General features: G+C 34.5%; 1 protein-coding gene across 1 annotated transcript in view; it reads right to left on the bottom strand.

Moving 5' to 3' along the window:
* LOC107035974 (hemicentin-1) overlaps window positions 1-20,758 on the bottom strand; it is a 147,357-nt gene that overhangs the window by 76,455 nt on the left and 50,144 nt on the right. Inside the window, exon 2 of the mRNA XM_015253642.1 lies at window positions 3,122-3,260. Within this exon, the coding sequence (XP_015109128.1) occupies window positions 3,122-3,260 (139 nt within the window). The remainder of the gene's footprint in view (window positions 1-3,121; window positions 3,261-20,758) is intronic.

Here is a 20,758-nt window from a genome sequence, read left to right as displayed (position 1 = left end):
ATATATATATATATATATATATATCCCTAGGAAATGGAACATTGTTATGGCTGTTGACTAGTGAACTAAAACCTTCCACCAAAAATCGTCATTTTCCATTAGGTAAGACTCCGGTTTTAATTTGGAAAGAAATACAAATTCACTCTTTTCATAATTTCAGATATGGTTTACCAGTATCTAAATAAGGAAAAAAATCCACGAAAAGTGTATGAATACTTAATGAGAGAATTTTTAATGCCTCAGGCTTTGAAAACATATAGTAAAGTGAAATGTGAATAAGTATTGTCTGTATTTCACGAAAAATTGAACCATAAAAACGAATGTATATTCAAAAAATATAAATAAAGGCAAATGCTGCATGATGAGAGTGTGGAACAATTGCGTAAGAAATATGAAAATTCATCGTGCACTGAATGAAATACAGCGGGCGACGTATGCAGTGAGAAGAAAAAAAATATCAAAAGAGGGGGAGGAAAAAAGTGAATAATGAAAACACGGAGAGAAATGTCAGTCACTCACTATGGGGTTGGCGCAGTTGACAAGGGTATACATGGGAGAAAAAGAGGAAAATGCATACGGTCGTATGTTTCCCCCTGGTTTCTCTCATTTTTATATTCATTTATTTTCATTCTTTTTTGTACTTTTTGGAATTTTAGATTTATATTTTTTCTACACTCACTTATCCTCATGCGCTGGCATTCGTTAGATGTTGTCACTACACAGTTTTTTCCATGGAGGAAACTTGGTCATGAGGGGAGAATCTTTCACAAAGCGAAAATGTATTGTATGTCAATTCAAGAACAATTCATGTTCTGGTGGTATTGAAAAAACAGGAAAATTTAATTCCGAAATGGAAAGAGGATGGTCGATTTTCGCCCAGCAATTTCTGACATTACAAAAATTACTTGCATGAAACTAAGTTTTTCATCTGCGTGACAATAAAATATTAAAACAAAATGTTAATTTTGACGATCTTCTAATTTTGCCTGGAAATAACGTAGAATGTCATAAGAATGTGAAGATACGATATTTTCAGAAAATGCGTGTATGTATGTTCGGATGTGTGTGCGAATTTTTCGGAAAATTTTTATAAATCTTCACAGAAAGGGACTAAAGTTGAAACTAGAAATCTGAAATATCGTCACATCATTGATATTATTTTGGAATACTTCTGGGCGCCATTTTAGTCCAATCGGTTAAGAGGCCTTCTCAGTAGGGCAAAACGGGAAGGCGCGCGGGGGTGAGTGGAGCATAAAACGGTAAAGTTAGTGATGTTATTTTCGAGAGAGATGAAACATCAAACATGGCGTACGTTGGATAGTGACAGACATTACGCCAATTATGTTTATCGTTAATTTATTCAACAAATTAATGGCAAAACTCGAGATACAGCAATTTCTGAAAAATTTTTTCCCTCAATATCTCGAAAACTGCGTGACTGAATTGAATTTTTTTTATGTCAAAATATTCCTGGCGATAATATCTATCAAATCAGATTACAATATTGCTATGCAACTAGTGACAGTTTGGTAATAATCGGCATTTTACGTTATGAAAAAATCATTCTGTGCACGATAGTTCCCCAAAAAATTGGATAGAATGTTGAAATTTGGTGAGATTGTATTTGGTGATTGCTCTTATGATATTACAGGGTGGGGTTATGCGTAGGGGAAATTGGACCAGTGGTTTAGAAGATATTCACCTTTGTGTGAAAAACCGTTTTATTCAATATTTCCCGTACGCACTTAAGAACTGGTCCGATTAATTTAATTTTTTTTATGAATACCCGTTCATACAAAATTTTCGAGATATTCCCGTTTTTCCAATTTTTTCAATTGAGGGGCAATATAGCGTTCCATAATACGCGTCAAACTAGGAATAAACATCTGAGACTCTGGATACTAATTAATATTATTGAGTAACACTTGTGTATAAAATTGTGTGGATCGATTCAATACATACTGTAATGGAGCAATTCATCTAAAAATCTTTTTTTTCTAAAAAGTCACACATCGTCATTTTATGGATTATTTTTGCTTCTGGAGGCTTATTCTCGACTTGTTTTTAATTTGTAACGAATTTTTGAATAACAACTTTTCAACTTGTGTTTGAATTTTTAATCTCAGTCTAATACAGTCGAGCATTAAAGTTCGTGAATAGCCTGAACTTGCATTCTATGTATTCTGTTTACGAATTTTAGTACTTGACTTTACACATATATTCAAGAACAACCTAGCTTGGTAACACAAATTCCTAATTCGTTACCGAATCCTCGCTCTTTTCCCTTTCGATAGCGATGCCAAACGATCAGTCCTTTCCATTTATCGTCATCATAACGAATATTTTGGGTTAGAGACGCTTGAACATTTATTATCATTATTTGTCCAATTAATTCACAATTTGATCAATAATTAGATTTCTTTTCGAGTGCACTCTTCGTTAATTACCATCATATTCTGAATGATTTAATTTAACAAATATCTGCGGTTGTAAAAATTATAAATTTGAGATTGTGTGTGTGAAGGACACGTGACATTTATCTGCGACAATTGGAGTCCTCGTTTTCTTGATAATTCAATAGATTTGAATTGATTTAAATGTGGAATAAATAACGACGCCGTATTCCTAATTTTCATATACTTCAATTTATCTTGATGATTGTTTGTTGGAAGTATTTTATAGTTTTAACGTAGAGAGGCAAAAAGTCACAGGGTTTACATTCTTTTATTTAGCCTAAGGAGAATGAAGCAATGAAGGATTTAAATGAATGACTCTTTATGTATCAGATTTTTGACACTAGCTCGTCACCAACTTCTTTGTGTCGTTCTCAGTCTCTGGGAGAGTATCAGTAAGGTGCCTTCCAATTAATAAAGGTAGTTACATCAAAGAATTATCAGAATCTTCTTATTGATTAACATAATCCCAACATTTTTCATCTTTATATTTTGTGTTTGATGACCCCTGAAATCAGGTAATAATTCTATTGTAATTTATTTTGAACGTGATACGAAATTAATTGGTGAAATGTTTATACATTTTTTATATCAGTTTTTCAAATTTTGTATGATTAGCTTCATCATTCTTATTTGAAGTAGAGAGCATAAATATTTCATAGACTTACGAATAAAAAGGAATTCCTTGGCCCATTTCATCCTTGAACCACAGCACCATAGCCACCTTGTCGTCTATTATTGGTGGCGTGACATCGCATGGTAACTGCACATCTTCATTTTCCTCTGCCCATACGAGTTTTATTGGTCCTGTAATTAAAGTACGAATCAATTCCATTTACTATCACCTGTATTACTGGAACCAGCAATCAATTAATTCGAATTTACAGGATCGTAAATTTTTATATGGGTATTAAAAATGATTGTGAATGTCAATAAAAAAACAAAATTGCAACAATAAAATAATATTATCCTATATACGAACAACGGAAATTTACATCTTTTTCTGACTCATCCCCTCAATTTTTGTATTTCCTGCACAATTGCCAGCGGTTTGTACCACGTGAAATGAAACGCAAGGTACATTTCGATGATGTTTATTTCCAATTCCACTGTCTATTTATAAAACTTTCATACCTGTCAAAAATGTGAAAATCCCCCAGATACCAAAAATAATCCGTATCTTCCAAATTTGTATTGTTACCGCATATGCGGTTGGCATTACGGGGTCTCGGTATGAATGGGTAGAAGTTCCTACCCCTGTGTTTTCCATCCCCTCCCAAACCCCACCCCCAGAGTGTTCTCCGTTTACGAGGATCTCATTAATAATGAAATGGCCAAGAGTGGAACAATTCATTTGAGCCCAGGTCTCACGAGCAATTCTGTATTCCCCTTACCTCTTCAACAAACGTCCTCTCGCATTCAGTTAGCTGCAGTTTTCATAGTGGCCACTTGAGTTTTCGTTGTCTGGTATAAATTTACTTCAGGGATAGTTAAATATTTCATTTTACCAAGTTTTTAATTAATATTCCAAGTATTTTCATTATATGCGACCATAAATTCATGATACACTGAGAAAAAAAATTACTTTTGCCAAGGAATCATTTTTTTGGGAGAATTTATTTTTTAGGAGCATATTTCTCCAGGCCAGTCATTCCTACATGGTCCAAATACATTTCCAAATACTACAATTATGTTAAATTATGGGTTGATTATGTTACATATGACCTTGAATGAACTCCATTAACAATTATTAACATTTTGAATTACCTTGGAGGCACCAGTACCCGAACGTGTAAGAATTTTTCAGTAATAAAATACGTTTTTCTCATTATTCAAATGTAGAATAGCCAAAAACATTAATTCTTTGCAAACATCAATATTGTTGGCATAGAAAAAAATCAATTTGATATAAAATTCATGTGCTTGTGAATAATAGTAAAAGAAAATTGACGAGTCGATCGAAACGTCAGTCCCCGAACGGTCAAATGGCTCTTTAATCAGTACCCGAACGATCAAAGGCTCTAAACCCGAACCGTGCAGTTTCGTGTGCTCGTATACCACGTTAAATGACTTTTTTAACGTATCGAGTTAATGAAAGTCTTTATTCAATTAGTTATGTATACAATTGTTGTAGGAGAGGGTAGGGAAAAATGGACCAGGCAGGCAAAACGGACTACTGACAGAAAATTGATAATTAAAATTTTTTTTTGATAGTTTTTGCTTCCGAATGGAAGCAAAAACATAAATTCAAAATCATTTGTTGTTTGAGGTCATTAGCGAATCTGGTCAAATTGTGTTGTGTTCAATGACACTTGTTATCTATAAAACCCCTGTGACGGTTATGATCCTGAAACTCACTTTTAATTCAACATATTCAGAAAGAAAAAAAAAACAAAAATGACCAAGTTTCTGTCATTCCCGAAACTAATGGTCCGATTCCCTTTATCTACAATCCCCAACTTTGTTACCATGAGACCGAAAATCATACCAAGTTTCAAGTTTCTATCTCAATTATTTTTTAAGTTACCATGCATACAAGCAATTTCAGTGGAAAAATGAAAAAACTTGAATAAAACTACATTGCTCAGGGTGAAATGGTCTTTTTGGGATGAAATGGATCCAATTGAATAGGTATCATCATGACGAGTATTTTGAAAATAAAAAAATTGGAATCCGTCGCATGGTTAAGGAGATATCGGCGAAAAACGATTTTTAAGGAATCACTATATCTCACGAACCGCTCAACCGATCGAGCTGAAACCTAGCAGAAATTTGACTATCAATAGTACCAATTAGCAGTCAGAATTTCAGCGCATGTGCGGTTCTGGACAACCGAGAATAAATGTGCACATACATACCTACACACATACAGACATTTATTAAAAACATCATTTCTTCACGTTTCATGACATTTCTAGGCATTTCCACTGAAAATTAGGAAATCGAAAAAAATCATGATTACAAGGCTTCCATTCGGAAGCAAAAAAGGAAGGAAAACTTTATAATAATTTAGAAATAAGTCATAACTAGTGATATGCGTTCGGGTACTGATACTCATTTGAGTACTCCTACCTTGACGGTATTCCAAATTATTTTAATTAAGAACATTGCAAATTTGAACTAGGAGTCATGAAACATGGAGAAATCATAAAATTTGCACAATCGATATCGTAAAATTAAAAAATGATTCAATATTAATTCAACATTAATTAAGCCAGTCAGGCGATATCTAGAGACCTGGTTAGAGAATTTGAATTCGAAAAGTAATTATTGTGGCATGTTTGGGGTTCGTACCAGCTGCGGCCTCATCACGAACCGTGACCAAGGCTTAATGAATTACCATATGCTTTTGAATTTAAATGTCTTAATTTAATTAATGTTTTTTCAAAGCCGAGTAAGTTTGTAGATTTTGGGAAACATGTGGCCAATTTTGACGAACATAACCCTGATTTCCAGGGAAATGTCACTGATTTTTAGGTATCTGTCACCATACTATTGGCGATACTGGACAATGATTGAAATAATTCCAGTGATTACATTATTTTATTTTTTGAAATTGATTTCAAATTTCTAGGTGCAAGTATATGACGACTACTCTCTTCCCCGCATCAATCTCCAAAAAAATGAGGAAATATACATTCTGTTTCCGTCGACAAAATTTTCCGGATCGCAAAATCCCCATTTATGGGGTATCTTTCTTTTTTTTCCAAACTTATTCAACATTTCTAAATGTATGCATAAAAGAAACATTTTTTTCTCGGTCCAAAATAAGGCACGAGCACTAAATTCCCACCTTTTTATCCTCCTCTACTTTAGTTGTCAATTTCAATTACAATTGGACAATGAAATGAATTAATTTGATCATAGTCAATGACGAGAATAATGATTGGTTTTTTAATGAATGTAAATAATGAAAGGCCGCCGGGAAATGGGAAATTTATACTGAGTATCTCCGCTTCAATTATTGGGAAACTCATTGAAAGGGTAAAACTCAATAGTGATAACGGTAAGTTTCAATGATGCTCTCTCTTTACAATTCTGCGGCGCCATCGTTCGGTGGTTTTCTTTCACTCGCTAATGATCATATCCCATGGTTAAATCAGCAACAAATGGGATACATGATCATTAAATATCGTAAAGCCATTGATAACGGGTCGTTTGTAGTATTATGCATTAAACATTTTTTAAATTGCTAATTGCTCATTACAATGATTTTATAATTCGTCTCATTTCTCACTTACGGAAATTCGCGGAGAAAGAAAATTTTTTAGTTTTTCGGAATCTGCGGCATTTTAAATTTAACGAGTGAGAAATCTAAAAATTGGGTGACTTTGAAAGACTCGAGTGGAAATTGCGCTCAGGTTCAGATCAAGATTTGATCAGGTCAGTACTGACGTCAGATCAGATTGTGACGATGTGAATGGATCAGGTCCGGATCAAAGGTGTAACGCCGTTTTATATCGAAATTCAATCAGGCCTGGCGGGCCCGAATCTGACCAGGTGCATCTCAAGATACTCTGCTCAAATTGAAATCAGGGTGACCAAATCCGAATCTGATCAAAATGATTTTAGGCTGCCTGACCTCAGAAACACTGGATCAGTTTTTTACCAGGCTTTGATCAGGTGTTACCTGATCAGTCGCACCTGACTGTAGGCAGATTCATTTCTGATCCGACTTCAGGTGTGCTGAACGGAATTTCCACTTGGGTGAATCCTCAATTTTAGAAGTTTAGTCTCTAAATTTCAGTGAGTGATTGCCTGAAATTTAGGGTAGGGTGAACAGGCCAATAGCTGGACTCGGGCCAATACCTGAACGATTTCGTCGTTTATTTAATAATTCTATAAATAATAGAATGAAAACTACGAATTATTATCATTATCAATAATAACACTTATGTATAATCAGGTGATAAAGTTTTTTTTTTCAAATATCAACATTACAGCAAGAAAAAAATAAAATGTTCGGGAGGTCAGTGCTGGGTGGCCTGGCATTGCAATTTGCTAAGCATCAGTGACAAAGTATCATGGAGAAAAAAAAAGTAGTTCTTTTCCGAAAGAGTCAGACGTGGGGAATAGCACAATATTTTTAGAAAGAGAATCATATCCCGAAGATTAAGAATCTATTTGGCACTGGATTTCTTCACATTTAATAAAACAAAATTCATATTTTTGCGAGGGGCTATTCACAGGCGTAATCGTGGTGTCACTCGCTGATGTAATCAATTGTAATCCCAGTGAAATCAATGTAATCATTGTAATCACATAATCACGTAATCATTGTAATCACATGATTACCATATTTGTGATCTAGTTTTGGTAATCAAGTGGTAATCATTTGTAATCACTGTAATCATTTGTAATCAGTGTAATCTTTCGTAGTTGCTCCTAGTGAGACCGTGAATTTTGTTTTTGAATTTTCATTTCTACGAACGGTAAGTCTCAGAGATCCCTGGATCAATTTTTCTTGGAATCCCAGATGTTTATGGTTCAGAATCTAGCCAATGTATTTTGTACAGAGCATTTGTCCGTAGAAAATCGATTTAACAGAATTAAAATTTCTTTTTATTTTGGAGAACCAACGACTGAATTATCTTTGAATTATCTGCTGGTAAGTTTCATTCTTCATCAATGGTAGATATTCAGTAAATTTATTTTGCTGATAGCACTTATAAATGCCCAAATTATTAGATGGAGTGATGAAGACTGCATTCCTCTGTTCTAATCCCCGCCCCTCTTTCCTCATTTCTTTGCAGGTTCTAATAATTAATTATTCCATCAATTAATATTCAATAAGAGGCCATTTTTTGTGATTTCAATGATTACCGATGTTTGGTAATCACAGAATGTAATCGACAAAATCATTTGTAATCACGTAATCACATTCTGTGCTCTTGGTAATCACGGTTATCACATAGGCAATGGTAATCAGTGTAATCAGTCCCGTAATCCTGGGTAATCGACTACATTTTGTAATCGCCGTGTCACCCAATTGGCCTGTGAATAGCCCCTCGTATGTCTGTATAAATTGGATGAAAATTCTATCCATCATTCATTTATTGGCCCCAGCGTCCAGTTATTGAAGATTTGGACGATATTTCACTTTAACCTCATTTAATTATTCCTCACTTCATTTTTTCCCCTTCAAATTATTGTTTCCTTGAGAACTCATTTTTTATTCATTTAGCTACTTCATCAATTTTAAATCCTTTAATGACGTTCAACATTTCCTTAACCGTCCAACTATTGGCCTGCTTACCCTTGTTCCAGATAGGATCTCGAATCCTGAAATATTGGGGGCAAATCTCTAAAAATTGTGGATATATTCTTCATTTTTAACTCTGTGAAAGTTATCATTTTCCTTCCTATCTTTTCCTCTATCGAAGTCCCTCAAAATTTTCTAGCGCAATCATTTATTTCCCAAAAAATTGTCTGAACAAACAGAGCACAAATATTTTAGTGAATACAATTAATTGGTCTAACAAAGATATCACTCAAAAAAATAATACAAGAGTTTGGCTTACACCAACGCGTCGAAAATGCAAATTTACACGGGGTAACAATATGAGAGCGTTGTCAGTCAGTTTGCATTCGTATAATATAACCCACATTCAACCTTCTCACGGCCTTCGTCTCGGTACTCCTACCGCTAACAGAAAGGCAGCGTAGATATTAGGGAATGAGGAGGAACTGGAGATAGTATGATAGCGTCAACCAAAGTACAGACTCATGAGACGGTGTAATTAATAAATGCTAATGTAGGGCTTTGCTGAAAACCCAGAGCCGGGTTGCTTACATAACCTCGAGGCGACGAAGTATAACCAAGATCAAACTACCCGGGTTTCCACTTCATGTGAGATGGTAGTCGACCCCTCAACGAATTCGGGGAATGCTTCACTGCTTCTATTTAGGTTTATCATGGCTGGGGGAAATTAATCTTTGGAAATTCAGAAATTGGTAAAATTTATATGGGTAGTAGACATGAACGAATTGAGAAAATTATTATAATTACTAATAATGATTTTTGTAATGCTGGAACAATATTATCAAGCGGATAATTGCATAAAATTAATTCGGTATGTTGTTAGCTCTGCTATCACACCAGCAATTTACTCCTGAATGAATATAATGTTATTCAGCGTATTCGAACAATGAAATCGATTGGATACTATAGTCTTTCGAATACCATCATTCGATATTGTCATGGTTATATGGTAAATTGAAATGTGGAATTAGTGATTTTGTCCATCTCACACGTTATCCTACGGAAAGAGGTTCAATTGGACTTGGTATAGGGTGATGTTTATCATGAGAATTATCCATGACTTTAATTGTTATGAGACACGCTCTTCAAAAATTTTGATTCAGGATCGAGCAAATACAGAAACTCAATAGCTGAAAGCTATACGATATAAATTTTTTATTCAGCAGTCATCGCAATCTTGTCTGAGCCGCACGGAGAAAAAAGAATACAGTTTTCAGAATTTTTCAGAGTGGAAATCTGTCTCAAAACGGCTTTAATATTGCATTCGTTTGAATTCTCTGAAATTGTAAATTCCAGAGATCTGTCCTCTACAGAGCAATATTTGCAGTTTGTACTACACGCCGAATTGATCTTTGTGTAGTTGTTTATTAAGGGTGAGAAAGGAGTTTGTTGGAAATGTCCGGGTGTGAGGAGACTGGGAGATGATGACAAACTGTGAATAACACTCACGCGCAAATATTTAAAACTCAAAAAATATATTTTAAGAGTGTAAGATAGATGGAAATACCTCCTAATTTATAAAATAATTTTTGGGAACAAGTTTCAATGCCATAGTGGGAAGGGAGGAAAAGCGGTGAAGGACAAATGAACGTTCAAATTTGTTAGTGATTGGAGGACATTTTCAGCATGGAGGAACTATTCTCTGATTGGTGAAAATGCGGTGGAAAATTCGGGAGGTCGTACATGAGATCGAAAGGGAGATATTGGCGCGCATTGGGCCCGTTCCCCAATTAAAGGTGTCTGGAACTAAAATGTTTGAGGAATTAGGACAGTGGGCGATAAACTGGGAAATTTTCTTTTACAAATGGCAAGAGAATTGAGGACTATTTCAATAAAACAAGTTAAGGTTAGAGAAAAATACACCGAGATATTCGAATGAGAAATGTTCGGGAAAATATTTGAATGAATTTTGTGGATATTATTCTCTGAATGACTGGACTGCAATTACTGAGAATTCTACAAGTTTACTGGAGGAAAAAAAATACTAAGTTATGAATGGAAAGTTCTTCAGAAAAATTCAAAGGATTTTATATCGTTTCGCGTGTTAGGCACGCAACAAAATCCCTATATTTCCGTACTCTGTCACAGTAAAATGTACACTCGAATCAATGAAAAAAAATTAATTCTACCAATTAAATTTGTTTCCTTCAGAAATTGAGTAATTATTTCTTCATTCTCAGCACAACGCCTTGTAGAACCATGAGCTTTAAAAAAACTGTAATTAGTTCTAGTTCTGGAAACTAGATTTTTTTCTCACCATATTAAGAAACCAGTTCAATATCGAATGCAGGATTTATCCCGAATAGTTCTTTCACCCAACATGAAAATTAAACCGTTGAAACTTCCATATACTTTTTACAAAACTCCCTGAAATGACATTTCTCACCCTAGAAACTTATTCAACAATGCGGAAATAATTCGTAAAAAGTCGCACCACCAAATGCCCTCGACACTTCTTCACACTGTCATTGAACAGTTTTTTTTCCTATCCCCCCAGCTCTTCGCCACAAGCTCTTATATCTCAATACGACGTGTGTCCCGTTTATTCGTACCTTTTTTGTAGACAGTTTTGTCATGTGAAACAAAAATAGGAAAAAAGGGCGATCGCATAAAAGACAACAAAAGAGAAAGAAAAAGAGATAGTAGGAGTGAGGGTGCTCGAAAGAGATCGACTTATGTGAGCTATGCACACACAACCGTGTGCAGATGAAATAGAGAAAAAGAAGAAAGAAGTCAAACTAAACTACCGAATACGCTTTCGCTTCGGGGCCTTCTTTTCATTCGGCGGGCTTCCGCATCGTTTTTAGTTCCTGGGAAATGGAAATCCAATCGGTATGAACGGGCAAAACTCCTCCCACACTCCTATGTAGACTATATATGTCGTCATGAACGGCTATTTCATTTCGTTGAAAGGGACTCAAGTTTTTTCCACAGTTGAATGCATGGCGAGACTCTTTATTCTTCTATCTCTCAGGTCGAGAAACCAGGGATTGCTTCATGGGGATGATATCCACTCCTGAATATGATATCTAAACAATGGAGAGATCCAGTTCAGTCAGTCAAGAGTTTTAATGTTTTCATCGAGAATTAAAATTAATATTTTATCTCAGGGTAAACAGACTTTGTTTGGTTTGGGAGACTATTGTGGATTGTGTGGTAGAGTCGAGAGATAAGCGTGAACTTGACACTGGGGGAGGATTCACAGCGTCGCTGATTTGTTTGGTGAATTATTTCAAAGGATTTCGGACTGAGTAAATATTTAAGTTTTCAATTTAATTGGTTTCAATCTAGGAAAGAATAGACTGAGGGAAATTTTGAAGTTGGATGGGTTATAGCACATTTTGGGTGTATGGGCTATTTTTTCCTGGTCTATTTTTTCCGCCTACCATAGTTCAAAGCTTTCAGTAAGAATGTCTAAATTTCAAAACAAGGGAACTAAAATCGAAGAAAAAATCCGGAAAACTAGTAAAATTTTCATTGAATTTGAGAAAATTCTTCATAAAGATATTTGAACATTACAACTGAACACCAATGAATTGAACACAAAACCTATTCAACACAAGACAAATTCAACGCATTAAATTAATCATTGGATATTTAAATAAACAATCGTCTTTATCGCACTTTATTTAACAATTGAAAATTCGATAAACTTAACATCTCACATCTCATCTCATTACATAACATCATCCTCATGCAATCCCTCGTAGATAATCTATAATATCAATCTCTTCACTGACGATAACCACCACTTTCTTTATCATAACTATTACGCAACAAATTATACCAAGAACTTTTGCTAATTAATTGTGGTTTCCCTCTTTGACTCACAACAAACTGGAGCAGCATTTTGAAGACCGCATGGCCAAAGCTAATGTTCCCAGCGCACTGATTGTACGTTGATTGCCAAATATACGATTTTCATAGTATAAGTGGGGACTATAAATATCGGTTTTCTGGGTTGTTATTATTACTTGGAGAGTTCATCTTTTGTCTGTTTACGACTAATCTGTCATAAGGTTTTTTTTGTATACTAGTATATTAGTCTTGAAATATGAAACAAGTCACGGATTCATTGAAATTTCAGGGAATTTTACCATTGAAAATTCGTGGTTTTCGTGGAAAATTCATGGAAATTTTAAATTTCAATTAAATTATTCCATGAAAATTAATGGAAATTAGGAAAATTCAAGCAAAAATGTCCTTGAATTGTCGATTTTTTGAAATTTCAGAGCAATTTCTTATTGAATTATCATGTTTGCATTGAAAATTCATGGAAATTTCGGAATCTTTATGGTTCTTCCACTGAAAAATCAGGAATTTCCTTGAATTTTCAGGGAAACTTGAAATTTCATACTTTTTTCCGTTAAATTGAATTCAGTGTAATTTTCTGGAAAAATCAGTTAAATTTTTTTAACAGTGTAGTGCGAGAATGATTGGAATTAAATGAGTTTAGTAGTAAATTTGTAAGAAATTTGTGTGCCTTTTGATTAATGTTGAATTTCCCCTGTGTTGAGTTTGTTCTGTGTTGAATAGGTTTCGTGTTCAATTTATTTATGTTCAGTTGTCTGTATGATGAATTGATGTGTTGAGATTAAATTTCTATGTGGTAATTAGTTCTGTTACCGATCTGTGGCGGATTACAAACCCACCGAAATGGAATATAATTCCTCATACAAGAGGAAACATTGCACACAGACTATGCGGGCTTTTCGCAATCTGTACAGGTTTTATGTAAAAACTGCGCGAACCTAACCCTGTGTGCTAAGTCCGATTAATTATATGGAAAATAAACATAAAGTGTGCGTAAACTCTATACACTTCGTGTATCTTTTACATATAGGGTTAGGGTACATGCTCATGAAACAGAATCCATACGCAGACGCATCCGCGTAACCAATCGGAATCGAGTCAATAAAATTGGCGGGAAAATCGTGCAATTGATTTGGTTATATGGATACGTCTCCGTGTGGATTCTGTTCCATGGCCATTCACCCTTACGTTCACGGAGAAAAAGAAATTTTTATTTTCAGGAATGTATCAATCCCTATGTGCTCAATTATTTGGGTAACGCGATTTTAAGATACAGTGAGGGCAAAATTGGAAAATTCAATGATTTTGTCACCAATTTTTCGTGGCATTATCATTGATTTTCAGGATCATTCTAGTTTGTATCCAATATCATGATCATCATTGGAAATTTCTTGAAATTTCAGGCACAGTTTCATCTGAATTTTCGATGTTGTAAGTTTGAATTGAATTTCAAATGAATGCGTTCACAAAATTTCTCATTCATCTGGATAATTCAAGAAAATGGGGTTTTTCATGTTAAACAATCATTGATTTCTCAATGAAAGCTTAAATTTCTGAACTCATTGTGAAATTCAAACATCACATACAATTCAATTCTCAGTGTTTTTGAGTGCCGTATGAACCTGAAAATCGAGAATCACTTGTATATTCAAGAAATTGACTGATTCGTCAATAAAGAAATATCCAGAAATTTCATGTAACTTTGTCGTTGTTAAAAATTTGAAGCTTGTTCATTCGAAATTTCAAGAGCAATTTTCTAGCAGTGAATGTATTGTTACAGAACCGACGGTTGGATTTATCCTCTTCCCCTCTTTTGTAAAATAATAAACAGAGATAGATGTTTTTTTTGTTGTTAGTCTGACTTCAAGTATGATAATACTTTTGTTTCATTAATTAATTTGAAGAACTCTCAATAAAAACACTCCTTTGATTAATTCCCAAATTATTATTTCTTTGAATATTACAGTATAATCGGCGACAGATTTCCAAAAATCTGACATGTCCCAGGAAATCAGTGACATATCCCTGAAAATTTTGTTCTCTGTGTTCGTAAAGCTTATGTGTAAAACACGCATAGTGATTGCAGAAAATCTGCATGATGTTTTCTGTATATGGAAATTCACAACTCTTTTGTCTTTGAATTCCGCGAGTTCATCCTGTATTGCTATTCGCAATTGCGCAGACGGCATTACATGTAATATTGGCTGTAGAGAAATGGCAAAAATGTGGATTTTCGGTGTGTACCCTCAACACAGAGATTCCTCGAATCGATCATTTTTTCAACTGAATTGTGTTTTGCAACTAATGTTTGATATAACTAGGAATATTGTATTAGTTCTTCATACTGTGGATATAGACACACCGGTTTAAAATGAAATGCCATTTCCTCACAATTCCTCGAACAATAGATATCATGAAGAAACCCTAATCCTCATGTAATGAAATCCCCACAATGTCTGTATATTCATCTCACACATGCACATTTCTCTTGAAAATCGCACCCCGGTTATTCACCCATACACGGAAAGAAACAGTCAATAAAAATTACGTATCTTTTCCGTAATTTGAGAGCGAAATGTGGTTGTAGGAAATTTTACAGAACTGTCACGGAATCTTTCCGGAGCGTTCCGTAATTTTTATCTGAATCTCTTGTGAAAAATTACGATACCGTCACTTAAATTTTCTGAGTCGATTCTGTAATCGGTGAGCGAATTGTGAGTTCCCTAATTGTTACTGGATATTTCTCTCCGTGCATACACGGCGAGAGAAATTTCGAAAAATTTTTCTCTCTGAACATTTTTCTCATTTCTATCTCGAAATTCAATGAATATCTAATTTAATTTAATTTAAGAAATTCAAGTAGATAATCCACGAGAACTCTAAACATTGCTTGCTCAATTTTACACTATATTTTTGCAGTCATTTTCAATCAATTCAATTTTTATTGATCAACTTCATTAGTCAATAACTTGTCAACTATGCTCCAGAGCGAAAAGTCGAAGAGGAACTTTACGCAGAATGTACTCCTCTCCAATCTCCCGAGAAATTATTTTTGGGACACCCTGTATAGTCTACTACTGTCGGTGTCAAAAGTAGAGACCACTCGAAATAACGGTCTGTGACTCGACGAAAAAAATCTTAAAAATACGAGACCAATTGTACCATGTAATATAAATATTCTAGTCATCCAATACAGAGTTTCAAGAATTTAAATTGAATAGTTCATTTTTTCTCGCTGCGAAAAGCCGAAAAAACCCCCGATTTAAGGTGTGTGTAAAAGTCGGCAAACTTTAAATCGCTACCATACATACAAAAAATTCTTCAAAAAAATCGTCAATTTTTTCAGAGATTCCTTGAACCTCTGGGAAGCCAACGAGAAGAAAAAACTCAATATTGTAACAATTATTTATACAATTAATAGAGATATCGACTGCGGCTATTTCGTTGCAGAGCTGTCGAACCCAGCTGAAAAAAAAGATGTATTATATTCGCAAAAAAAGATGTATTATATTGTACTATATTCGATATATAACACATTCGGTCAATATTTTTTAAAACAACAATGTCCATTGATTTTTTAAAAAATCGACAAATTTCAAAGGTTTACGGAGCGCTGACCTCTGGTCCCTCAAAATTGAATCCACATGTGCGCTTGCCTACTAGGGTGGCCCATTTTACGGGTATTCCTGAATATTTCCGATTTCGCCTCAAAAAATGATTCTTCAGTTGACAAAATACCCCTGTGAATTTTTTCATATTTTTAAACTGCATTTTGATGGTTGCGCCGTGTGTTTAAAGTTTGACTAATATTTTTGACCTGCTGGCAGTAGAAGTCATAAAACTTGGGTAGAAGTTAAATATCCTCAATGATACGCCCGTGTCAGGTAGTAAGTATGGCTCCGAGTGAGGGTTCGGGTGTGTCACCTGGGTAATTGTTTTTTTTTGTATTCTTTAGTCTTTAATTATTCTCGATATATTGAGAATTGGATAGTCCTCATGGGCAAAATAAATTTTTTCAATCTGAAGAATGTATGAAATTAATTAAAATGTTTCGAAAAATAATGATATAAAATAGAGTTGAAGGAAATAAGCATAATTAACCTTCTGAGTTGAATAAACGCTCCCAGGATTCCTTCGGATTAAGTTAGATTTGTCTAATGCCTTTTTTGTTACAAATGTAGTTGACACTTCTTTCAAATATATGGGAAATATAAAATTCTCAATATATCAAAAATAATCAAAGAGTAAAAAATACAAAAAATCAAAGAAAAAGAAGTTATTGAAAATTTGATACATGAGATATTGAAGAACAATTTTTCTGGCCTAATGAATGGAATCCCCTCTTCCACCACTCCCTGACATTATCGTGGATTTTCCTTGCTCCCTTCTGCCGCCTGAAGTGTATTACTGATGCACTACAGTTATCATAGAAGGTTTTCCTCTTTTCTTATCATTTTTTCATGAATGCATCATCCGAAAACATGAAAACTATACACAAAATTTCAGCTAAATTTTAAAGCAGTTCTACGATGCGAGTTCAGTCCCCTCCCAGCGCAGGTTAGTTCGGCAGGTCAAATTTTTTGCCTAGGCTCAATTTCTGTGTTTACGACCGTTGTAAAAGCACCGCATGAGCCGGACACCTGTCTTTACTGGAAATTTAGGAATTATCTTTCGCATTTTTTTCAAAATTCAATTGGTGGTGAAGAAATAGTATATTTCGTAACGAGCTAAAAAACATTTTTTCACGAGTTACGGACAATATTTTTCATCACAATGTGGCGGAAATTGGACTTTTAGGCACGCGGAGCGTGCCGAAAAGTTCACTTTTCGTCACAGCGTGATGAAATTTTTTTTCTTTGAATTATTGTCAGATAGTTCCATAATCCATCAACCGAATCGGGATGAAAAACGGCCAGATACCCAGCGTGCTAGAGGCGTCTGAAAATCACTGAATTGAGTAGAAATGAGGATTTTCATTTTGATAAGTAATAAGTTTTCTGTTGAGACAAAAATTAATTCTGTTCTTAAACCTCCCTCTGAACGGTTCATGGAGGGGAAACACCGAGGGATGTCATAATTGAGTCTTTAAAAAATTATTGACACAGTCGATCTCGACGATGCGTGTAAAATTCCATAAGAAATAAAACTACACGGCGCAACCTTGAAAAATGATTCAAAAATTTTAAAAAAATTCACATGTACTTTTCATGTCATTGATTATCTTTATCAAATACGAAAATTATGAAATTCAATTTTTTTTACATATGAGCCATCCTATTGCCTACCTTTTCAAGGACGTCTTCTATAGGGCAGGACCCTGAAAAGCAGTTATTCAAATAAATAAAAAATAAATAAATAATAATATCAAGTTTTTTCTTCTCTTCTTGGCTTCCCAGGGATTCAAGGAATCTCTGAAAAAATTTACGATTTTTTTGAAAAATTTTTTGATTGTATGGTAGCGGTTTAAAGTTTGCCGACTTTTATGGATACCAAAAATCGGGGTTTTTCCGGCCTTCCACTGCGATGAAAAATGAACTAATCAATTTAAATACTTGAAACTCCCTATTGGATGACTAGAATATCCCTATTACACGGTACAATTGGTCTCATATTTTTAAGATTTTTTTTTATCAAGTTACAGACCGTTGTTTCGAGTGGTCTCTACTTTTGACACCGACAGTAGGGTAAAATTGTTTAACTATACGTACAATTCTTATTCATTTCTGGATGAAAGATAGTGTACTGGAAGTCTGCAATGTTCTACGGGAGAGTGTGGCAAAGTGGACCGTTTGCAATCAATTTTAATGCTTGCAGTCTTTGTTTATAAATAAAAATATTGGTTTTTCTAATCGATGAAAAATGTTCCACTTCGCCCCGAGCATCCCCTATGTATTTCTCTTTTAACAAGACAAAATTTCTCTACACGGAGAGAAAAGTTGGACGAAAATTACCTAGAAAATCTGAGGTAATTTAATATTGAGCAAGCATTTACGTGCACTGGTATGATTTTTTATGGAATCGAGTTTGCTTCACTGTTACTTGGTTTGTTCGGTAATTTTTTCCTCACTTTTTTCTCCCTGTATGAGGAAACAAAGTTGATCGTCATTTTTCAAATTCTATCGTTCAACAGTCAATTTTCATTAAATTTTAGGATAAAATGAGGAACAGGGACTCATGACACACTTTTACAAAAGCGTCACTTTTATAAAATGGTTTCGACAAACATTTCACTTCGGGAATGAAAATCGAGCACATAGAACAAATAATTCCGCATTTTCATTGTTTGTTTTCAGCTTCGTATGCTGTTCCATAACTATCCTCCAATCAGAAATACTTTTCCATGCATCTACCTTTAATAAATGGAATTCCCCTGATGGATTTGTAAATTGATGAATTTGAAAATCAACTCAAACGATGGGAAATCCCTGGGGTGGTATTTGTTCGACGAAAAAAAGAAAAATAAACAGGAGATCAAAAACAAAACTGGAAAAATCGCATTGAAGACAACAATGTGTTTATACAGACGATGAGGGATTCATCATACGCACGACTGTTTTGTAGACCCATACCAATCATGAAAAGAGTTGAAAAGAGTAAATAGATCCGAAACAACTCCACAATTCGGGAGATTCTTCTGTTCCATCGCAAACACTGTTTATTGGTTTTTGTTCGTCACAGTTAATGGAATAGAACTCGACAATCGCAATGAAAAAAAAAACTCACAAACGCATACCCGTATATGTCAAACTCCTCAATGTTATTGAATTTGAAATTTATGATTTTAATGGAGAAGTATTCGAGAGGGATAATAATTCACGAAGTTGCGTGTCCTGCAGGCGTAACTGAACCAAGCGAACCACACCCCGCACTGAGATCTCTCCTAGTTGAACATGTTTCATCGTCTTCTCTTGGTTCATTCCTACAATGAGACTGCAGACATAACGCAGAGTAAAAAAAAGGAAAAAAAACAGAGAGGAAAAATAATAAAGCAGGATGGATCGTGGAATACGGAGAAGTCGGTATGATTTAAGATCCTCAGGATTTCACGAATAGAACTGAGGTAAAAAATGAAATTTTCGCAGTCTTTTTGTTCGCACTAGCGTCGAGCTTTCCACTAGTTCCACTAAAACTTTTCAGTGCAATGCTTGCAGGAAAAATAGATGAAAATGAAAAATGTCGAGAGTATCACTTTGCAAATTTTTTTGCATTCCTCTACAAAGGATTCATCTGGAAGTTCTCGAGTGCCCGTCTTGTGATCACTAGACCTGGTTTGGGCATTCGCTATACTGTAGTATTTACTGACAGTTAATGGAAAACGAATTGTGCACTGAGAAAAAAATTACCTAATATGTAAACCATATGTGCTTGAGAGAAGTAAATTATTTTCAATGGCTACAAACTCAAACTGTTTGCGCTTCACGCATTTCGAATTGCATATCGAACCATTGGAAGTGAAAAAAACATCATGAAAACAATAAATACTAGAAGAGTGAAGATTTGTTTGCGCGATTTGTCATTAAATCATATAAAATATTTCAAAGCATGAGACCTTTCTCGGTCCACGTGAGTTGAGATGCCTAGGAGAATTAAGCGATTGATGAAAAATTATTTGTCTCAATTAAATATGTTTCAGATATTAGAAATTTTTTTTCATAGTGTGAATCTGTTTTGAATATGCACGAAGAGAAAAGTTAGATAGAACTTATTTAGAAAATAGTGGAAAATTTGACGACAAGAAAGATAATCGCGGAGCAAAATTGTAATTCAGTAAAGAATACCTTTTGCGGAGGATATGTTACGATTCGTTCGATAATGGTATTTTACACAACAAGTGAGGTAAGTCGGACTTTACATTCAAGTTGTCTTTGTTGTTGATATTGGAATTTGTTGAAGTTGATGAGTCTTCATTAGTTCTTTTATTTTTATCATTGTTGAGTTTGCAGTTTGTGACGGTTGTGGGGTGGTGATGAGATACTTTTTGATTTTTTATATTGTTGAGATTATATTTATTAATTCTTCATACTAATAAAAAAATAATGAAAAATCAACAAACTTTCCTCATATTTTCTTCAGGGTGGGGGGGTGGAGAAAAATCGCGCAAAAAAAATTATTCTCTAATATTTAGAAAAAATACTCATTTTCTTTTTTCTTTCAAAGTTGGCTTTTTCTTGATAGCATTTCTCTGCTTCCTGAGCGTTTCGAAGTATATTATCTGTTAGTATTTCATCGT

The sequence above is a fragment of the Diachasma alloeum genome, unplaced genomic scaffold, assembly GCF_001412515.2.
Source record: "Diachasma alloeum isolate Michigan unplaced genomic scaffold, Dall2.0 Dall_scaffold_00203, whole genome shotgun sequence".
Lineage (NCBI taxonomy): Eukaryota > Metazoa > Arthropoda > Insecta > Hymenoptera > Braconidae > Diachasma > Diachasma alloeum.
Note: the sequence above shows the minus strand (reverse complement) of the source record. Positions and strands in the feature narration are given on the sequence as shown.